The following is a 22,665-nucleotide window of genomic DNA, read 5'->3' as shown; positions in this document are numbered from 1 at the left end:
ACTGCCAAAGCTGACTCTATCTCTGTTCTCATCCTCCTTGATCTATCCACTCCCTTCAACACTATGAACCATCAAATCCTCCTCTCCACCCTCTCAGGGCTGGGCGTCTCAGGCTCTGCACACTCTAGGATTGCATCCTACCTGGCAAGCCACTTCTACCAGCCGACATGGAGAAGATCTTTGTCTGCACCACGTACTCTCACTACTGGTGTCCCCCAGGGCTCGGTTGTAGGCCCTCTCCTGTTCTCTCTATACACAAAGTCACTCGGTTTCTTCATATCCTCACATGGTCTCTCCTATCATTGCTATGCGGATGACACTCAACTACTTTTCTCCTTCCCCCCTTGACATGCATCTCTACGTGCCTGGTAAATATCTCAGCTTGGATGTTGGCCCACCACCTCAAGCTCAACCTCGACATGACAGAGCTGCTCTTCCTCCTAGGGAAGGCCTGCCCGCTCCAAGACCTCTCCATCACGGTTGACAACTCCACGGTGTCCCCCTTCCAGTGCAAAGAACCTTGGCGTGGCCCTGGACAACACCCTGTCGTTCTTTACAACATCAAAGCAGTGACTCGCTCCTGCAGGTTCATGCTTTACAACATCCATAGAGTACCACCATACATCACACAGGAAGCGGCGCAGGTCCTAATCCAGGAACTTGTCATCGCCCGTCTGGTCTACTGTAACTGTTGGCTGGGCTTCCTGCTTGTGCCATCAAACCCCTGCAATGTATCAAGAACGCTGGCATTCAACCTTCCCAAATTCTCCCATGTCAACCCGCTCCTCCGCACACTCCACTGACTTCCAGTAGAAGCTCGCATCCACTACAAGACCATGATACTTGTCTACGGAGCAGCAAGAGGAACTGCCCCTCCCTACCTTCCAAGCTCTGCTCAAACCCTATACCTCAATCCAAGTACTCCGTTTTGCCACCTCTGGCCAGCTGGCACCGCATTGGTGGAAGTTGGAACCAGCTTCCCCATGAAGCTAGGACAACAGTCCGGGCCCATCTTCCGAAACCCTACCTCTTCAAAGTATTGAGAGTATCTTAAATAATCCTTGCGAGAGCAGGATGGTTTGTACAAGGCTAGCACTGCACCGCTATCAGAGATAACAATTTGAGAAACATCAACTGATAGTTTATTTAATAGTTTCATAATTTCAATGTATTTACCAATGAACCGTAAATATTATTATTACCATTACATACACACCATTACATACTGAAGTCAATATCTAATATTAAACAAATGCTCAGTGACTACAATAAGCCTTTTTTGTTGTGGAAATGTCTGATCTATGATCTATTATCTATTATTTATTTTACTTTATGAAGCCACCCTCTTGTTCTATTCCATTCACTGCGTCTACATGGAAATGAAACTGCTGATTTGCGTATGTAGCGTCACTTTCCCTCATCATTTGCATAAAAATATGAAGAGGCGAGATCAGCCAACCAGAGTACTAAACCTAGCGAGGCAGTACAGTGAATGAGAGAACCGCCAGAGTAGGTTATGTAGGCTTCATTACTGTAAGTTGCCTCCTGGAAGTTTACATTTATTGGTGCTGTAAAGAAGTAGATTAGCCAGTATGTCTATCTAGTGTCATACTTAAAAATAAAAAGGTTTTACATACCATTCATGTTATAGGTGAAAAACAATGTTTACATATAGGATCCTTACTAAACACTTTGGAATAAAAAGCCATCAAAGCTAAACAATGACTTATGACAATACAAATTATTAATCAATTATAATATTTCTTTAAATACTTGTTCACATGAGCTCAGACAGACTCATCCTAATATTTATACATTTCTTAATTCCATTATTTTACTTTTAGATGTGTGTATATTGTTGTGAATTGTTAGATACTAGTGCACTGCTGGAGCTAGGAACACAAGCATTTCGCTACACCCGCAATAACAAGTGCTAAAAATGTTTATGTGGCCAATAAAATTTGATTTGAGAAGATAAAGGTTGATGTGAGTGGGCAACACCTGGTGTCCTGTTCAGTTAATGTAGCCAATAGTACCTGTAGTTCACACAGATAAAAAATCTGACTTAACCATCTACACACACACACACACACACACACACACACACACACACACACACACACACATATACATATACACACACACACACACACACACACACACACACACACACACACACACACACACACACACACACACAAAGATAAACAAAACAAATATTTATGGGGTTAGGTGCCCAATTCCAATTTAGGAAATTACTCCTTCCTTACACATGCCTTTTTTTACACACTTCTCAGTAGTTGGTATTCAGACTGTAACGAACGAGCTTTGCCGGTGTGGTTAACCGCTGACAACCCTCCCACTTGTTGGCCAACAGATTTTCGTGTGGAGTTTTCATTCAATAGGGTTCAGTACGTTTATCTTAAGCCATCCCTTTAAATACGGTGTACCCCTTAGTTAGAATTTTGTCCACAGACTCACTAAAATGGATCAAGAGAACGGGTTCAGAATATTAGGGATCATGAAAGAAAGCGCTCTAAATATATACATATTTGTCTCCGTTTCAACACCAATTAGTAGATTTTAAAAATACTCTGATCTTGTAGGTTATTTAGGCTTAGGAAAGTATTTATGAATCATAAAAGAACAGGTTAGGAGAGCCTTTACTCACGAAAGAAAAGTGGTTTGATTCATTCTGAAAATTGCCACATTCAGGTCTTCAACCCATTGTGATTTTGGAAGATTAGTGTACTGTACATAGATTTACAATAGGGAGAAAAGTGTACAATAGAGTTCTATACCCTAATCTATTGCCTGCACTAACCATGGAACTGTGTGATGACACAACCAAGTATTGCGCCATGTGTCGGGTTCATACTGTTATGGCTAGAGTAGATGCTTTCTCCACTTGGAAGCGGTAGGTTCGCTAGACCTTATTCATGGTTCTTTGGGCGTAAAGGTGGTGAAATTATTTGGGAATTAAGTCAAGGTCAAAATACAGCATACCTGTAGACACACTTATTCGATCTCCAACCCAAAATAATAGTGGGTGAATAGCATGCTATTCTCATGCTTAAGTTCAAGGTCAGAATAAGTGTAGAGAAAAAGGGGATTCACGCTCGCTTAACTCGGGTCAGAATCGGCCCCTAGGTAATTAGTGCACTCTTTTCTACAAAATGTCTTCTTGACATGTCTTGTCTGAGAAGAAACTGTGACAAATCTATGTCATGTCTACATGTCTCATTATCCATTGTTCTCCTCTGGCTCTCGGAGGCCCTGGCTGTGTAGGGTCTTCCCTGCCATCTCCATCATGGCCTGAACCTCAGGGTCTGCATCCAGGATACTCCTCTTGCCTTCTGTCGCTCCCTGCAACAAAACACCCCAACATCACTGATGTCCTCATGACAAGTCATGAATACAATAAATCAATGAATATTCACTGAGTGTACAAATCATTAAGAACACCTGCTCTTTCCATGACAGACAGACAGACCAGGTGAATCCAGGTGAAAGCTATGATCCCTTATTAATGTCACTTGTTAAATCCACTTCAATCAGTGTAGATGAAGGTGAGGAGATAGGTTTAAAGAATGATTTTCAAGCCTTAAGGCATGGATTGTGTACGTGTGCCATTCAGAGGGTGAATGTGCAAGACAAAAGATTGAAGTGCCTTGGAACAGGGTGTGGTAGTAGGCAGTGGTGTAAAGTTAAAAAAATACTTCAAAGTTTTTTGGGGTATCTCTACTTTACTATTCATATTTTTGCCAACTTTTACTTCACTACATTCCTAAAGAAAATAATATACTTTTTACTCCATACATTTTCCCTTAAACCCAAAAGTACTTGTTACATTTTGACAGGAAAATTGTCAAATTCACACACTTATCAAGAGAACATCCCTGGTCATGCCTACTGCCTCTGATCTGGCGGACTCACTAAACACAAATGCTTCGTTTGTAAATGGTGTCTGAGTGTTGGAGTGTGCCCCTGGCTACACGTGAATTTAAAAAACAAGAAAACCATGCTTAATATGAGGAATTTTAAATGGTTTATACTTGTACTTTTACTTTTGATACTTAAGTACATTTAAAACCAAATACTTGTAGACTTTTACCCAAGTAGTATTTTACTGTGTGACTTTCACTTTTACTTGAGTCATTTTCTACTAAGGTATCTTTACTTTTACTCAAGTATGACAATTTAATACTTTTTCCATCACTGGTAGTAGGTGCCAGGCGCACCAGTTTGTGTCAAGAACTGCAATGCTGTTGTTTTTTTTACACGCAACAGTTTCATGTGTGTATCAAGAATAGTCCACCACCCAAAGGACATCCAGCCAACTTGACACAACTGTGGGAAGCATTGGAGTCAACATGGGCCAGCATCCCTGTGGAACGCTTTCGACACCTTGTAGAGTCCATGCCCAGATGAATTGAAAAAGGGTGGGGGTGCAACTCAATATTAGGAAGGTGTTCCTAATGTTTGGTGTACGTGGTAAGTTACTTCCTATAATTAATTGAATGTGCCTCTATCTCCACCTGCAGGTAAAAATAAGGAACACACTGATACAGGCACAGCATTAAAAGAGAAAGAATTCATGAAATATTAGATGAAATAAATGGGATCAAAGGAGTAAGAAGGCAGTGGTTGTCCAGGTTGATACTGACCTCTTCCTCCTCAGGGGGCTTCCCAACCCCCCACACCTCCAGAGAGTCCAGGGTGAAGTCCTCCTCAGCAGAGAGCTGAGGGCTGCCATAGGTAGTGCAGCGAGGCCGTGCCCGGCTATGCCCACGGCCAAAATCACTATCCAGCCACAGGCCAAAGTACCCATGCTGACCACCCATGCCCTGATCATAAGCAAATTACAGAAATGACATTGTTTGGGTTAAGATAAAATACTATTGAGGCATGTGGTAGTTAATATGATGTAGTTACTTGTGTGGTACTTCACATAGAATTATAGTAACAGATTGTAAAATAAAATGTTCAGGTGAGATTGTGTAGTTGAGATGTGTGTAGTAGTGGGGTGTCTCACCAAGCCGTTGGGCATGGTCTGCTGGCCCTGGTTGAGGTACATGTAGTGCTGGTTGTATCCTGTGCAGGTGTACACCCGTAGACAGGGGAATACTGAGAACAGGAAGCACCTGGAGTCTCCTACACTCAAGACAATCCAGTCACAAACACACACATCCAGAGATGAGCACTGATTATAGAGATGGACAACATACTGTATATGTCAGCATACATTACAAAAAAGGGCTTAAATATCTCTGCAGCAATCTCAGTAGGCCGTGAGCCTGTTTCTCCCGATTGCTACTTCCATCCACCACCACTCTCACCTTGGAACTGAGGCTTTACTTCCCAGCCATGGGAGGCGAAGCCACCAAAGATGTGTCCTTTAGTGTCTTTGATCAGGAGCACGGTGGGCCCGCGGCCTTTACAGCTGCCTACTATTTTGGTGAAGCTCTCCCCGTGCAGCTGAGTGGAGAAAAGCAGCTTCCAGGGGATGTTGTACCCATCAGGTAACTGTGGTGTGAGGAACATCAGCACGGGCAGGTCCAGCAGGCAGCGCAGCTTCTCCCAAGGGGTTTCCCAGCATGGGGGCAGTAGGGTGGGAGGGGGACGGGAGGTTAAGCCCACGTTTAGGCCTTCACCTATCAGAAGGTCCATGTACATGGCCACATTGGAAACTCTGAACAGCCAGTCCTCCAAACATGGGACGTCACAGGTACGCTGGTCTGAGAGGAGGGAAGGACAGAATGTCAGGTTTTGTTGTTGATACAATAATATGTATAAATTATTAAAAATATGAAATCTGGGTGAGCAAGATTTATCTCCTTTCCTATTCACTCTATTCTGAAAACCTCATCAGTAAATTATCCTTCCATCCCTTTACCTGAGGGTTTTAGTTCAGAGCTCATCTGTTCAGCCAATAGTTTAACACCAATGGAACCGTCAGCCATACGCTCTGGCTTCCAGCCCTGCAAACGACTCTTCTGGATGATGATCTGCACTACAGCAGAAACCAGGTCCTGCAAGAACTGAAATCAGAGCCAAATTAATTTGAGTTCAGAGCTAAAAATGCATGTTCTGCTAAGAACACAGGAGCACTTGCAGAAGACCTTCTGCGGGTCTACTAACCTCTATTATTTGGTCACAGGTGGCAACACCTGTCCCTGTCCCCTGAGCCATTGCCATGAAAAGGGGCGCTCGCTCCTCTGCAGTGCCTCGCAGGACATCGGCCAAGAAGACCACCAGCTGCTCCCGACTCACCCCAGCCCCAGGGGGAGGAGGGGCCACTCCGGGGTCCATGCTACACATCCCAGCATAGACCCTCTTTATCATAGAGTCTGAGGCAATGTTTCCCATACAGGGCTACAGGACAGAAGATATGTTATATCTCCCATACTGGTACTGTTAAATATCTGCAAAATAATAACCACAGTTATTACATATATATGTGTTATTACACCTCCTACACATTGTTATTACAGTTATTACATATCTTAACCTTCTTGCAACGCGAGAACTTACATATTTCTGTATTATTTGTATTATTATTTATATTATTATATTTGTATTATTTATTATATTTGTATTATTATTTATTATTACAATATTTTAAACAAGATTTTGATTCTGGAGGTTAACTGATTAGATATCCTCGATTTGATAAATAAAATGTAATATCATCATAGTAACTCCACCCTCACCTTCAACATGCCCAGCGTTAAAACCTTCCCTGCTTTTCCAGCGCCACCTGCTGGACTGGCGCCGTGAAGCCGATCGAACACTCCCTCCACAACGGGCCGCTCCTCTGGGCGAAAACGGGCCAGCCGTTTCTGCACCACAACACTCTCGGTGTTCCCCATGGCCCTGTGTGCACATTGGACAACACTATCAGTGATAGGTCGGTAGCCATCGACAATAAAACGAGCACGAGTTGAAACTGTCTGAAGGCTTGAAGCATCCAGGGCTTCTGATCTGATGTAAAGTTAGCTATCGTGACTGCTAGCTAGGTGTCGGTGACATAATTTACCTAACGTTAGCTAGCTCGAGATGATGATTATAGCTATTTACTTATCTATTAACAAAAAACGTGGCAATTAAATTAATATGAAACATCTAGCTAACCTTGTTGAAAGAGGATAATTATCTCATTCCAGGGGCACTATGTAAACACAATACACTTCCTGGTATAAATAAGGGGGCGAAGATAAACACCAATCGAAATACCCGATAATCAACAGACTCCAATTATATTGGCTGGTAGTTCAAAATAATGATATGATTGGTCCAACGTCATATGAGTTTCCTCCAATCTGGAATTAGGGGAATGGGTGTTGGGCCGAAACCGAAAAACGTGAAGTTGTTCGATCCCCGTCGAGGGAGGAGCTGTTTTTTGTATATGATAGTAAAGCATACTTATGATGACTATAAAATGTGTTGGCACCTTCCATTCTTGCACATATTCTCATAAAAGGTATATTTTAACACTGTCTACTCAAGCAAATTTGCCGAACTGATAAACTTGGAACCAATTAGAACTTCCGTACAAACCCCTTGTGATGAAGCCAGCCAATGGCCTGCTTCTATCTAGGATGTAAGCACAGGCAATTTACACTGTTGGATTAATTATTTTTCCACAAGGAAAACTACAGTCATTCATGTCTCATCTCCTTTATTCAGATAGTGCATGAGACCAAGACTGATACTGTGGGTCCATAGTAATCGTTACCTTTATGCAGTATATACTATAAACATAGTACATTACACTGATGGCTTAGTTATTTCCAAAATGAAAAGGTACAGCCATTCACGTCTCCTCACCTTCAGATAGTGTATGAGACGAAGGATGATGCTGTAGGTTTTATTCTATACAGTATTGCCCAGTGTGTACTAGACACAGTAATATTACAGTTGGCTTCATTTTCCAGTATTGGGCTGAGTTTATGTTAGCCCAACCATAGTTAGATTACATTGGTGTTTTTTTTCACACAGTTGCTGGGTTGCGATAGTTTTTGTTACACAATTTTACAGTACAGACAGTTATAGTTTCCCATGGAAACTATATTGCACTGAGGGTTTCGGTGTGTAGCTGTGTTTACTATAATTCTGTTGCACTACTTTACAGTACAGACAGTACCTATCCCTTAATTGGACACTGACAGCTCTATTACACTACTGTTTTTTTTCACACAGAGTGTAGCTGGGTTTACCTTCGTTTTTATGTTGCACTAATTACAGTAGGTTACATACAGAAACTATGCTAGTTTCCAGTGACTATCCTAGTTTCCCTTGGAAAGACCAGCAGTGTATTCTAGCTAGTCTGTTGTACTTACAGTTAAGATGGTAACTATCCTGGTTTCCCCTGGAAACTCACATTACAGCTCTATTACACTGCTGTTTTTCACACAATGCGTAGCGGGGTTGGTGCTCGATAGTTTCTGTTACGCTACTTTATAGTACATACAGTAACTATCCTAGTTTGTTTCCCTTGGAAACTCACAACTCAGCTCTATTACACTGAGGGTTTCAGTATATTGCTGGGTTAACTATAGTTATGTTACATTACTTTACGCTGGCCACCGCTATAGTTCTACTGAATACAGTGATGGAAGGCTACGAACTCCAGTTCCGATGCTGGCCACCGCTATAGTTCTGGCGCCTCAAATGTCCCAGGGTCTTCTAGTGTTGACGCCCTGGTTGACTGAATGTTTCCCAATGAGTTCAAATGAAGGGGTGTCAACCTACATCTTAGCCCCTTATTCTGGCCAAGGATTCTGTCTGACAGACACTTAACCTGTCATTACAGTTGTCCATATACGCCCCTCTTGCTGTTGTGGGTGAACTAAGGGCTTCCCCCAGTGTGTTGTGCAGGCAATTCAAAATCTTTATCAGTTTCTGTTTACTATGGTAAGAGAGTTCTGGGCTAGGGCCTATTCGACTGGACTCTCACATTGCATGGTGGACACCTATACTGCAGCATTTCGGCTGGCCCACCGGCCTTTGCCTTTTGCTGTGGTGGTACATTCTACTGGAGGAGTAACTGCCTTATATGGACGATTGGATAGTCTGCCCCATTCAGGAACAAGACCACAATGGACACAAGGACGTCTTGAATCACATTAGAGTTCTGGGCCTCACCCTAAACAAGGAGAAAAGTCACCTGACCCCTCACGGAAGGTGATCTACCTCGGGATATACATAGACTCGACTCTCATGAGGGCACGTCTCCCTCAGGTGAGAGTAACAAAATCCTATCCTACCTCAGCCATTTACGGCTCGGACGAGCAATGTTGGTGTTAGAGTCCCAACAGTTAACGTTACTCGGCCTGCTGACGGTGGCTTCACTGTTGGTTCAAATCAAATCAAATTTATTTATATAGCCCTTCGTACATCAGCTGATATCTCAAAGTGCTGTACAGAAACCCAGCCTAAAACCCCAAACAGCAAGCAATGCAGGTGTAGAAGCACGGTGGTTAGGAAAAACTCCCTAGAAAGGCCAAAACCTAGGAAGAAACCTAGAGAGGAACCAGGCTATGTGGGGTGGCCAGTCCTCTTCTGGCTGTGCCGGGTGGAGATTATAACAGAACATGGCCAAGATGTTCAAATGTTCATAGATGACCAGCAGGGTCAAATAATAATAATCACATTGGTTGTCGAGGGTGCAACAGGTCAGCACTTCAGAAGTAAAGTTGGCTTTTCATAGCCAATGGGATGTACGCCTTCGCCGGCGCCCTGGCTGTTAAAGGCGAATCCCATGCACCCTCCACACATTTTGTGAGTGAGGGTATGGCAGGTGCCAAAGGCACAGCCGCCCGTCTCGGTCTAGAGTAAGAGTCACCCATCATCATATCCACCTCTGGGCTGGGGGGAATGGGGGCAGTGCAATCTCTAGACAGCTCATGGCCCGCTCAATGAGCCCTGTAAAGTCAGAGCGCAGAGAGGCCATTGCATAGGAGGGGGCTGCTGAGAACTCAGAGCCCGTCTCTTCCTCACCCAAGGATGTGAAATTCCCCTCGCTCTCCCTAGGGAGGGGGTCATTTCAGTTTTTCCAGAGAAAAACCCAGACACTTCCCTACATCCTCGTCATCTCCGGAGGCGCCGTCATCATATGATGCCTCAGAACCTGAGGCTAACACAGACATGGCGTCCTCCAGAAGCAGATCTACCCTGAAAAACACCCACCGCTGTTACCTCTCCTTTAAAGAAAGGAGGGTGCAGCTAGGGCATTCTGGGGGATCTGTGAGGCCGTCCTTAGCGTGCTGCAAACCCAAACACACAAAACATAAGTAATGTGGGTCCGTAGCCACCATAGTGAAGAAGCGACACTGAGCTCTTAAAAGAGCTTTTCGGGGTGGAAAGGGCGTGCTCTTGACAACATCGAGACGATGACGTTGAGGCCTGAGTCTTCTCTCTTCTCTTCTAGGGTCCTTCAGTCCAGTCCTGTTGCTGAAGATAATGGGAGGCTGATTGAGGGAAGCGTCCCCTTATATAGGGACACTTGTACCCCTATTGGCTGCAGGTGTGTGTATAATTTTCTCTCAGGCTGTTCTCTGCCTAGGCAGCGGGGTAAACCACTAGGAGCAGAGCTCCCCTATGGGGCGGAGCTCCACGATATAGAAATGGAACCTGGATAGTACACAAGTTTTGATTTGTTTGCTGTTTAGTACTTGGCAGCGTTTGCCTGTCTAGCTAGCGAACATAGAAGTATTTAGTGGAAAATATTTGCTAGATTTGACAATGCCAACAAACAGAAATGTGTTCTGAATAAATAAATGTTCACAATATGTAAAAACCAGCTCCTCCCTCGTCAGGGACCAATCATCTCGAAAACTAGTACAATCAAGAACTGTTTGCACAATTTGGTAAAATTCTATAAAGGTAAATTGATGGTGTATCTGCTAGGCACTGAATAATTATTAGTGAAACTGATCATAAAAAAATGCTTAAATAATGTTTAGAATTGTATTATAATTATCATTGGCTATTTTCTTATAGCGTAATAAAGTGCAGAGTATGGTGGTCATTACTGTACAAAGGGCTTCAGAGAAATTAAGCAGCTTTATTGTAGGCTAAACTCCCACCACAAAATCCTCTGGCTGTAACCTTCCAAGCTTTGAGTTGGAAACTTAGAAATGTGTTTTGAACATCCCATCCTTGAGATAGGCCTAGGGCAGGTACTAAATAAGATCTGTATTTCTTAAACACATATAGCACTATTTTTTGTCAAATATCCCACTGGGAACAAACTGCTTGAATCAAAGTTGTTTCCACTTAATTTCAAAGAAATTACGTTGAAACAACGCTGAATAGACGTTGAGTTGACGTATGTGCCTTGTGGGATGTTTGCTGAATATTATTATAGTCTATGATGCATGATCGAAGTGGGGAATATTTTTGCATTTTGTTAAATTATAGTAATTACACAGTTTAGATACATTACTTTACTATCAACATGTATCACTATTCAGCCATCAACAAACATGTTCGATACATGTATTCTATATAATTGGACAAACTAACAGAACATTCTTTGAAGAGCAGATTTGTTTCCGTTGAACGTCCACTACTATTCCCTTGTTCGCCAGAAGAGTGCGCAAAGGATGAAGTAAAAACCGAACCACTGTGCTTTGCAGCAGCTCATATTGAAACAGTCGGCAATGAAAAACGCCTTTTAAGGGCATAAGATTTACCGTGTTGAGGGAGTTGGGTGTGTTAAACGTATCCACAGACGACTGCTCCGGTCTCGCTCCATTTGTGTAGGTTACGTCGCCAGGTGTCTCTTGCGCCAATCTGTAGACTAAAGCTTATTCCCCGGATAAAAATGACAGTACAGCATTGTATTTGATATTCATCTATATTAGGGACAAGTTATATCAGGTTCAGGGACCATTTATATCTTAATATAAATGTTAAAGATGATGATATAACTTGATTTCTCAATTACCGTATATAAATGCTCTCTGTTTATTCTGCTCATTTTAATGTGTGTACATTTGATGGGTGTGTTGAAAAGGTCATGGTTGGTACCAAAGCTGTAGGCCTAAACTGGAGGGTGCAAAATGATATCTCACAAAGACTCATAACCTCGCACTATTATTATAGAATGAGAAACACAAAGAGCTTCCGTTTTGGTGAGCCATCACATACAGTAGGACTGAGACACTAAAGGACATAGAAGTAGTAGTGATTCTTTTCCAGGGGTTGATGGTGTGTGTAGGCTGTTCTCCTACTCCTAGATATTCTGTGTTATTGCAGCAAGTCTGACTATTGCTACTATATTGGAATACTATGGAAACAGCAACTGACATAGATTATGACAGATGTGCCATGCCCATTGAAATTGAAAGTGCACAGAAGCATGTGAAGAAGTAAGCTAGGATGAAAGTGAAGATACAGTTCAGTCATCACCTAATACTGTAAGTCTGAAGGGAACTTCTTGTTCTCTGATATCAATATTTTATTTTTATACACCGTGTCTCTTTTGGGGCATCTGAAAACGAGCATTACTCCAGAATAAGATTGATGATTATCTTTCAGTTGTGCAGTGTAGGTCATACCAAGGGCATGATTAGGCAGTGAATGTGTCATTCCATCCATGTTAAAGCAAGCTCTTGATGTGCTTGGATGCCATTACGTTCAGATTGTCATGATAAACAAGGCCAAGGTTTCACAATGAAATTACCATCCTCTCTCTCCATCTGGCTCCTGGGAAATTCATGCAGGTAGAGACAAAGGCAGAATGGAAAACAAGTTCTCTGAAACTGAGTGCACGTATAGATGTTCCAGTAAAGTTTATTGACATGATAGGTATCTCTGCAGTCACTCATTTGTTCCTCACTGCTGCAAGTTGAGACTTGAGGTTTTTCTCTCCCCACTCTGACAGTTCTTCTTTCCTCTTCCCCTGCCTGCCCCCTTCTACTCACAGCCTTATATGGTAAAATATTTACTGTTGACTGATAGCACAGGAAATGTATCACTTAAACATCTGCAAACACAAGAACATACAGGTAATTGCCAAAGTAATGGAAACACTTGAATAAATGAGGGATACAAAGTATATTGAAAGCAGGTGCTTCCACACAAGTATGATTCCTGAGTTAATTAAGCAATTAACATCCCATCATGCTTAGGGTCATGTATAAAATATTGGGCAGGCCATTATTTTGGCCATTATTCTGGCTACCGTGGTTATGCCCCCATCTACAGTGCATATGAGTGGTCACTGAATGATTTGATGAGCATGGAAACGATGTAAACCATATGCCATGGCCGTTTCCTGGAGCGGTGCTTGAGACAGCATTTTTCACCACCATCAACAAAACAATGATGGAATTTCTCTTAGAAGAATGCTGTCGCATCCCTCCAATAGAGTTCCAGACAGTTGTTGAATCTATGCCAAGGTGTATTGAAGCTGTTCTGCCTCGTGGTAGCCCAACTCCCTATTAAGAAACTTTATGATGGTATTTCTTTTATTTTGTCAGTTACCTGTACATTATAATAATAGTATCACTCACTATTTTTGTTGGGGTAAAACATTTCTGAAAACTCTGTGCTCTTGTTTGGAGTTCATTGCATGGGTTACAGACTAATCACCCTAGGGCACTGTTAATTATTGAACATACTGTATAATATCACTATCAAACACACAATCAAGTTGAAGAACATATGTGCACACAACCACCTTGAATCGCCAAAGCCTGGGGACATTGGTGCACATATGCAATTCATAAGACTTTGAATCACAGGTAACTTATTTTAAAGCATTGGATATTTATCGTATCAAGTGTATGACCTGCTTAGACACTCAGATCGTTCTTCAGGTTTTGTCAGTACTGACCCCAAAATTATTTTGGTTTGTATACCTTTGTAATACATATAAATCATCTGTAGACTAAAGTGCACAGTTTGTCACTCTATTGTTGAAAAAAAAGGAAGTTCTTAACTAACGTTAGCATAATTGCTAACTAGCATTAGTGCAATGACTGGAAGTCTATGGTAACTGCTATCATGCTAGTAGATGCCATAGGCTTCTGGGCATTATGCTAATGCTAATTAGCATTGGGTCACAAAACTACCTCTAACTTCCTTCATACTGAATGCAGAGACATAACAATGGTCTCCATGGATTCATCTGACTCTAGGGAAGTAGATAAAGGGCTTCGTTGCCAAAATCCCAAAGTATCCCTTTAAGCTGCTGTGCTGGCACAGACCACTTCCTCATTCTGATTTATGTTTGTGTAGTTTATTTGGCTCGTGTGTTTTAAAATGTCCTGGGTTGACCTTGAATGTTCCTGACAAATTAATCCAAGTTGTAAATGCCAAACTCCCCAATGCAGGAAAAAAGTATTGAAAGAAAACTCACAGAACATTTTAAATGTAATATCTAATGCAACATCAGTCTATGCAATTAGCTGTATATCAAGCTATAGCCAGGTATAATTATATTTTTCCAATGGTCAATAATATTGAAGTGTTGCCTCTGAAAAAGCCAGACGATAGATAATGTTCTAAATAGTTACCATGTTGACCCATTGGTGATTGACAGTGTTATTACATAGGCTGGTAGTGGGGTTATTACACATCAAATCGTATTTGCCGAATGGGTTATTTAAAGGCCAATTAAAAGGCACTCACAGACCCCAGTCATGCTATAGAGGGAGATGACCTTTCTTTATAACCTCTGTCTACCGACCATGTTTCATATCTTATTAGTCTGTTTGCAACTTGAACAGGATCAATAAATGAATAACTATTTTACCAGGGTTATTCATCCATGGAGTTGAATATTAGTTTAATTAAATAGTGACGCCAGCAAGAAAGATAAGCTGGACATATTGGCGAGTGAGTATGAGAGGGAGACAAAAGAAAGAGAGAACATTTATTGCCTCAGGTGAATGATCTACAGTGGGGCAAAAAAGTATTTATTCAGCCACCAATTGTGCAAGTTCTCCCACTTAAAAAGATGAGAGAGGCCTGTAATTTTCATCATAGGTACACTTCAACTATGGCAGACAAAATGAGAAATAAAATCCAGAAAATCACATTGTAGGATTTTTTATGAATTTATTTGCAAATTATGGTGGAAAATACGTTTTTGGTCAATAACAAAAGTTTATCTCAATACTTTGTTATATACCCTTTGTTGGCAATGACAGAGGTCAAACGTTTTCTGTAAGTCTTCACAAGGTTTTCACACACTGTTGCTGGTATTTTGGCCCATTCCTCCATGCAGATCTCCTCTAGAGCAGTGATGTTTTGGGGCTGTTGTTGGGAAACACGGACTTTCAACTCCCTCCAAAGATTTTCTATGGGGTTGAGATCTGGAGACTGGCTAGGCCACTCCAGGACCTTGAAATGCTTCTTACGAAGCCACTCCTTCGTTGCCCGGGCGGTGTGTTTGGGATCATTGTCATGCTGAAAGTCCCAGCCACGTTTCATCTTCAATGCCCTTGCTGATGGAAGGAGGTTTTCACTCAAAATCTCACGATACATGGCCCCATTCATTCTTTCCTTACACTGATCAGTCGTCCTGGTCCCTTTGCAGAGAAACAGCCCCAAAGCATGATGTTTCCACCCCCATGCTTCACAGTAGGTATGGTGTTCTTTGGATGCAACTCAGCATTCTTTGTCCTCCAAACACGACGAGTTGAGTTTTTACCAAAAAGTTATATTTTGGTTTCATCTGACCATATGACATTCTCCCAATCTTCTTCTGGATCATCCAAATGCTCTCTAGCAAACTTCAGACGGACCTGGACATGTACTGGCTTAAGCAGGGGGACACGTCTGTCACTGCAGGATTTGAGGCCCTGGCGGCGTAGTGTGTTACTGATGGTAGGCTTTGTTACTTTGGTCCCAGCTCTCTGCAGGTCATTCACTAGGTCCCCCCCGTGTGGTTCTGAGATTTTTGCTCACCGTTCTTGTGATCATTTTGACCCCACGGGGTGAGATCTTGCGTGGAGCCCCAGATCGAGGGAGATTATCAGTGGTCTTGTATGTCTTCCATTTCCTAATAATTGCTCCCACAGTTGATTTCTTCAAAACAAGCTGCTTACCTATTGCATATTCAGTCTTCCCAGCCTGGTGCAGGTCTAAAATGTAGTTTCTGGTGTCCTTTGACAGCTCTTTGGTCTTGGCCATAGTGGAGTTTGGAGTGTGACTGTTTGAGGTTGTGGACAGGTGTATTTTATACTGATAACAAGTTCAAACAGGTGCCATTAATACAGGTAACGAGTGGAGTACAGAGGAGCCTCTTAAAGAAGTTCTGTGAGAGCCAGAAATCTTGCTTGTTTGTAGGTGACCAAATACTTATTTTCCACCATAATTTGCAAATAAATTCATAAAAAATCCTACAATGTGATTTTCTGGATTTTTTCTCTCATTTTGTCTATCATAGTTGAAGTGTACCTATGATGACAATTACAGGCCTCTCTCATCTTTTTAAGTGGGAGAACTTGCACAATTGGTGGCTGACTAAATACTTTTTTGCCCCACTGTATATCTAGACAACGTAACATTCTGAGGGTTTTCAATGAAGAAGAGTCTGTTCTGAATCAGATTGTCAAACTCTATTCCATCTTCATCACTTCCTGTTCTGTTTCTGTCTTCGTGTAAGCTCCATGTGATGACCTTTGAAACAGGATCCAATAGTTTTCTTTTTTCTGTAGCACAGAGGCAGATTAGTGTCTTTCCTTAACCCCAAATACACTGCACACCAATAAAAATCACGTTACACCCACTCATTGGTATTGTTAGTTGGTATGTTAGGACATACAATTCTGTAACCAGGCATGTTCTTCCGGCGCCGACAGAGATGGCCGCCTCGCTTCGCGGTCCTAGGAAACTATGCAGTATTTAATTTTTTTACATGTTATTTCTTACATTGGTACCCCAGGTAATCTTAGGTTTCATTACATACAGTCGGGAGGAACTACTGAATATAAGAGCAACGTCAACTCACCATCATTACGACCAGGAATATGACTTTCCCGAAGCGGATCCTGTGTTCTGCCTTCCACCCAGGACAATGGATCGAATCCCAGCCGGTGACCCAAAACAACGACGTCGTAGAAGGGGCAAACGAAGCGGTCTTCTGGTCAGGCTCCTGGTCAGACGGGCATATCGCGCACCACTCCCTAGCATACTACTCGCCAATGTCCAGTCTCTTGACAACAAGGTTGATGAAATTCGAGCAAGGGTAGCATTCCAGAGAGACATCAGAGACTGTAATGTTCTTTGCTTCACGGAAACATGGCGAACATGTCAAAAATATGGCGAACATGGCAAAATATTGTCTGTGAGTATAACAGAACTGATATTGCAGGCGAAACCCTGAGGAAAGTCAAAACAGGAAGTGGCTTCTATTTTGAAAACTCCATGTTCCATAGCCTCCCTTTGCTGGATTTAAAGGGATATGAACCAGATTCATTTTCCTATCGCTTCCTCAAGGTGTCAACAGTCTTCAGACATAGTTTCAGGCTTTTATTTTGAAAAATGAGCCAGAACAATAACATCGCGTCAAGTGGTCACATGAGTTTTGCTCGCACAACAGAATTTGGACAGCCATTGTTTTCCTCTCTCCTACTGTGAAAGACATTTGCGGTTGATATATTATCGATTATATATTTTAAAAACAACCTGAGGATAGATTATAAAAAACGTTTGACATGTTTCTGTGGACATTATGGAAACTATTTGGAATTTTCGTCTGCGTTGTCGTCACCGCTCTTTCCTGTGGATTTCTGAACATAACGCGACAAACAAACTGAGGTATTTTGGATATAAAAATCATCTTTATGGAACAAACGGAACATTTGTTGTGTAACTGGGAGTCTCGTGAGTGAAAACATCCGAAGATCATCAAAGGTAAACTACTAATTTGATTGCTTTTCTGATTTTCGTGACCAAGCTTCCTGATGCTAAGTGTACTTAATGTTTTGTAGTGCGATCGATAAATTTACACAAACATTTGGATTGCTTTCGCTGATAGCATAATTTCAAAATCTGACACGACAGGGGGATTAACAAAAGGCTAAACTGTGTTTTCCTATATTGCACTTGTGATTTCATGAATATAATATTTGTAGTAATATTTATTGAATGTAGCGCTATGCTATTCAGCGGTTGTTGATGACACTTTTCCCGATATCGGGATTGCAGCCATAACAAGTTAACAAGGCTAATCTGAAAACAAGGCTAACAAGGCTAATCTGACTCCCTAAATTCTATCAGCATATCGATTGCGCAACCAGGACTGGTAAAACCCTGGATCATTGTTATTCTATCTTCCGCGACGCATATAAGGCCCTCCCCCGCCCTCCTTTCGAAAAAGCTGACCACGACTCCATTTTGTTGCTTCCAGCCTACAGACAGAGACTAAAACAAGAAGCTCCCGGGCTCAGGTCTGTTCAACGCTGATCCGACCAATCTGATTCCACGCTTCAAGACTGCTTCGATCACGTGGATTGGGACATGTTCCGCATTGCGTCCAACAACAACATTGACGAATACACTGATTCGGTGAGCGAGTTCATTAGAAAGTGCATTGACGATGTTATACCCACAGCAATGATTAAAACATTACCAAACCAGAAACTGTGGATTTATGGCAGCATTCGCGCGAAACTGAAAGCGGGAACCACTGCTTTTAACCAGGGCGAGGTGACCGGAAACATGACCGAATACAAACAGTGTAGCTATTCCCTCCGCAAGGCAATCAAACAAGCTAAGCGTCAGTATAGAGACAAAGTAGAGTCGCAATTCAACGGCTCAGACACAAGAGGTATGTCTCAGAGTCTACAGTCAATCACGGATTACAAAAAGAAAACCAGTCCCGTCGCGGACCTGGATGTCTTGCTCCCAGACAGACTACATTTTAAAAAATTCTCGCTTTGAGGACAATACAGTGCCACTGACACCGCCCGTTACCAAAACCTGCGGACTCTCCTTCACTGCAGCCGACGTGAGTAAAACATTTAAACGTGTTAACCCTCGCAAGGCTGCAGGCCCAGACGGCATCCCCAGCCGCGTCCTCAGAGCATGCTCAGACCAGCTGGCTGGTGTGTTTACGGGCATATGCAATCAATCCTTATCCCATTCTGCTGTTCCCACATGCTTCAAGAGGGCTACCATTGTTCCTGTTCCCAAGAAAGCTAAGGTAACTGAGCTAAACGACTACCGCCCCGTAGCACTCACTTCCGTCATCATGAAGTGCTTTGAGAGACTAGTCAAGGACCCTATCACCTCCACCCTACCTGACACCCTAGACCCACTCCAATTTTCTTACCGCCCCAATAGGTCCACAGACAACGCAATCGCAACCACCCATCTGGACAAGAGGAATACCTTTGTGAGAATGCTGTTCATCGACTACAGCTCAGCATTTAACACCATAGTACCCTCCAAACTCATCATCAAGCTCGAGACCCTGGGTCTCAACTCCGCCCTGTGCAACTGGGTACTGGTTTTCCTGACGGGCCGCCCCCAAGTAGTGAGGGTAGGTAACAACATCTCCACCCCGCTGATCCTCAACACTGGGGCCCCACAAGGGTGCGTTCTGAGTCCTCTCCTGTACTTCCTGTTCACCCACAACTGCGTGGCCATGCACGCCTCCAACTCAATCATCAAGTTTGCGGACGACACTACAGTGGTAGGCTTGATTACCAACAACAACGAGGCGGCCTACAGGGAGGAGGTGAGGGCCCTCGGAGTGTGGTGGGAGGAAAATAACCTCACACTCAACGTCAACAAAACAAAGGAGATGATTGTGGATTTCAGGAAACAGCAGAGGGAGCACCCGCTGATCCACATCGACGGGACAGTAGTGGAGAGGGTAGTAAGTTTTAAGTTCCTCGGCGTACACATCACGGACAAACTGAATTGGTCCACCCGCACAGACAGCGTTGTGAAGAAGGCGAAGCAGCGCCTCTTCAACCTCAGGAGGCTGAAGAAATTTGGCTTGTCACCAAAAGCACTCCTAAACTTCGACAGATGCACAATCGAGAGCATCCTGCCGGGCTGTATCACCGCCTGGTATGGCAACTGCTCCGCCCACAACCGTAAGGCTCTCCAGAGGGTAGTGAGGTCTGCACAACGCATCACCGGGGACAAACTACCTGCCCTCCAGGACACCTACACCCCCGATGTCGCAGGATGGCCATAAAGATCACCCCGCTATCATCCAGAAGGCGAGGCCAGTACAGGTGCATCAAAGCAGGGACCGAGAGACTGAAAAACAGCTTCTATCTCAAGGCCATCAGATCAGTTAAACAGCCAACACTAACATTGAGTGGCTGCTGCCAACATACTGACTCAACTCCAGTCACTTTAATAATGGAAATTGATGGAAATTGATGGAAAAAATGTGTCACTAGCCACTTTAAACAATGCCACTTAATATAATGTTTACATACCCTACATTACTCATCTCATATGTATATACTGTACTCGATACCATCTACTGCATCTTGCCTATGCCGTTCTGTACCATCACTCATTCATATATCTTTATGTACATATTCTTTATCCCTTCACTTGTTGGTTATTACTGCATTGTCAGAACTAGAAGCACAAGCATTTCGCTACACTCGCATTAACATCTGCTAACCATGTGTATGTGACAAATAAAATTTGATTTGATGTCAATGGTGGGTGTAGCTGGTGCATGGAAATCAGGCACAGGAGAGCAGAGATGAATGGACAAAGCCCTTTACTTGGGCAATCATAATTCAGAACTCAACGCGTCACAAAACAAATGCCCAAAGAACAAGTGAGGCAGCACAAGGTACAAAACCCAAGTACAAAGTACTGGCTGCCACAAAGCACGGGTATAAAACAAAACCCGGCGCAAACCAGCCGGAAGCATACCAACCTTGACAATAAACAACACCCCACACAGACATGGAGGGAACAGAGGGCTAAATACACATGTAAATTAGTAGGAGATGTAAACCAGGTGTGCAGGAAGACAAGACAAAACAAATGGAAAATTAAAAGTGGATCGGCGAAGGCTAGAAGACTGGTGACGTCGACCACTGAACGCCGCCCAAACAAGGAGAGGAACCAACTTCGGCGGAAGTCGTGACAATGGCAATAGATGAGAAACTGTACCAAATGTTTCTAAGAAAATTAAACTACTCGATCATATTCCTCATTTCTTTGGCCATGATGACAAATAATCTTTTTTACTTTTTTTTTTTTCTTGTGGAAAATAACTGCTTTCATAATTTCCCAAATTGAGTCATTGGAGTGTTGATATGTCAGGGATGACAGAGATAGGGGAGGGTTTGATCTGGTGGACAGTGACCTGAGTGGACCGACTGCCACTGTACTGAGGAGACAGATGCATGAATTTGGATGGAGTGCAGCTCAGCTCAGCTCGTTAAGCCCTGACAATGGCTGCTCTGTGACAATGATAGAGTGGCACACAGAAGCATTGAGATGTGACAGTTTGTTATATCTGGAGTACTTCTCCTGTCCTATTCGGTGTCCTGTGTGAATTTAAGTGTGCTTTCTCTAATTCTCTGTTTCTCTCTTTCTTTCTCTCTCTCGGAGGACCTGAGCCCTAGGACCATGCCCCAGGACTACCTGACATGATGACTCCTTGCTGTCCCCAGTCCACCTGGCCGTGCTGCTGCTCCAGTTTCAACTGTTCTGCCTTATTATTATTCGACCATGCTGGTTATTTATGAACATTTGAACATCTTGGCCATGTTCTGTTATAATCTCCACCCGGCACAGCCAGAAGAGGACTGGCCACCCCACATGTGCTCTCTCTAATTCTTTCTTTCTCTCTCTCGGAGGACCTGAGCCCTAGGACCATGCCCCAGGACTACCTGACATGATGACTCCTTGCTGTCCCCAGTCCACCTGGCCGTGCTGCTGCTCCAGTTTCAACTGTTCTGTCTTATTATTATTCGACCATGCTGGTCATTTATGAACATTTGAACATCTTGGCCATGTTCTGTTATAAACTCCACCCGGCACAGCCAGAAGAGGACTGGCCACCCCACATAGCCTGGTTCCTCTCTAGGTTTCTTCCTAGGTTTTGGCCTTTCTAGGGAGTTTTTCCTAGCCACCGTGCTTCTACACCTGCATTGCTTGCTGTTTGGTGTTTTAGGCTGGGTTTCTGTATAGCACTTTGAGATATCAGCTGATGTACGAAGGGCTATATAAATAAATTTGATTTGATTTGACCCATTCACACTGGCAGAAAGGGCCCCCCTCGCCACCCCCCCCCCCTTCTCGCGCTTCAGGGGACATGATAGAAGAAAGTGATGAGCTCCTCTGCACAGCGAGGGGTTGGTTAAATATCCCTTAAGTACACAATCCAGCCGTGCTAGTCACTTTGTTAGCCCATGTTGTGATATTTGGGGAAGTGACTGGGGGCTGTCATTTTTCTTTGAATCCAGGGAGGGATCTTGATAATGTCAACTGCTGCAGTGAATAATACAGTTAAATGATATTTCAGTGATATTGGCAAGATGTTACAACAGGCTCCATACTCTTTATATCTCTTGGTCTTTTGGTCAAATGTGATATCTGGTTTGAATTACACATGTTGCCAAACAAAAGAACAACAGAAAAAGCCTCCCTGTCAGTGTGGAAGAACATTGCTGGGATAAGATGGATCGCACAGGCATTCAAACACTCACTGAC

At 43.0% G+C, this 22,665-nt stretch overlaps 1 protein-coding gene across 2 annotated transcripts; it reads right to left on the bottom strand.

The window, feature by feature from the left end:
* Positions 1 to 1,125: 1,125 nt before the first annotated feature.
* Positions 1,126 to 7,218, bottom strand: meak7 (MTOR associated protein, eak-7 homolog). Of its 2 annotated transcripts, none has more exons than XM_021569405.3 (8): positions 7,135 to 7,218; positions 6,714 to 6,876; positions 6,142 to 6,375; positions 5,897 to 6,041; positions 5,340 to 5,738; positions 5,036 to 5,154; positions 4,668 to 4,847; positions 1,126 to 3,366 (listed from the first exon to the last, which is right to left on the bottom strand). In XM_021569405.3, the coding sequence occupies exons 2-8, from the start codon at positions 6,870 to 6,872 to the stop codon at positions 3,244 to 3,246; spliced, it is 1,359 nt and encodes a 452-aa protein (XP_021425080.3). In that variant the 5' UTR covers positions 6,873 to 6,876; positions 7,135 to 7,218; the 3' UTR covers positions 1,126 to 3,243. The 2 variants fall into 2 exon arrangements, with proteins under 2 accessions (XP_021425080.3, XP_021425086.3); XM_021569411.3 differs by having other exon boundaries at positions 7,040 to 7,200.
* Between the last annotated feature and the right edge of the window lie 15,447 nt (positions 7,219 to 22,665).

This window comes from Oncorhynchus mykiss, chromosome 2 (genome assembly GCF_057628025.1).
Source record: "Oncorhynchus mykiss isolate SJ-2025 chromosome 2, ASM5762802v1, whole genome shotgun sequence".
Taxonomy (NCBI): Eukaryota; Metazoa; Chordata; class Actinopteri; order Salmoniformes; family Salmonidae; genus Oncorhynchus; species Oncorhynchus mykiss.
The sequence above is the reverse complement of the archived record's forward strand: the minus strand, read 5'-3'. Positions and strand labels throughout refer to the sequence as shown.

Bases quoted from the DNA above. Each gene is read 5' to 3' on its own strand.
- meak7 (XM_021569405.3), bottom strand. From the start codon at position 6,872: ATGGGGAACACCGAGAGTGTTGTGGTGCAGAAACGGCTGGCCCGTTTT. The intron at 5,739-5,896 runs GTAAAGGGATGG...CCCTCCTCTCAG, and splicing joins CTCTGAACTAAAACCCTCAG to ACCAGCGTACCTGTGACGTC. The intron at 5,155-5,339 runs GTGAGAGTGGTG...TCTTGAGTGTAG, and splicing joins AGTAAAGCCTCAGTTCCAAG to GAGACTCCAGGTGCTTCCTG.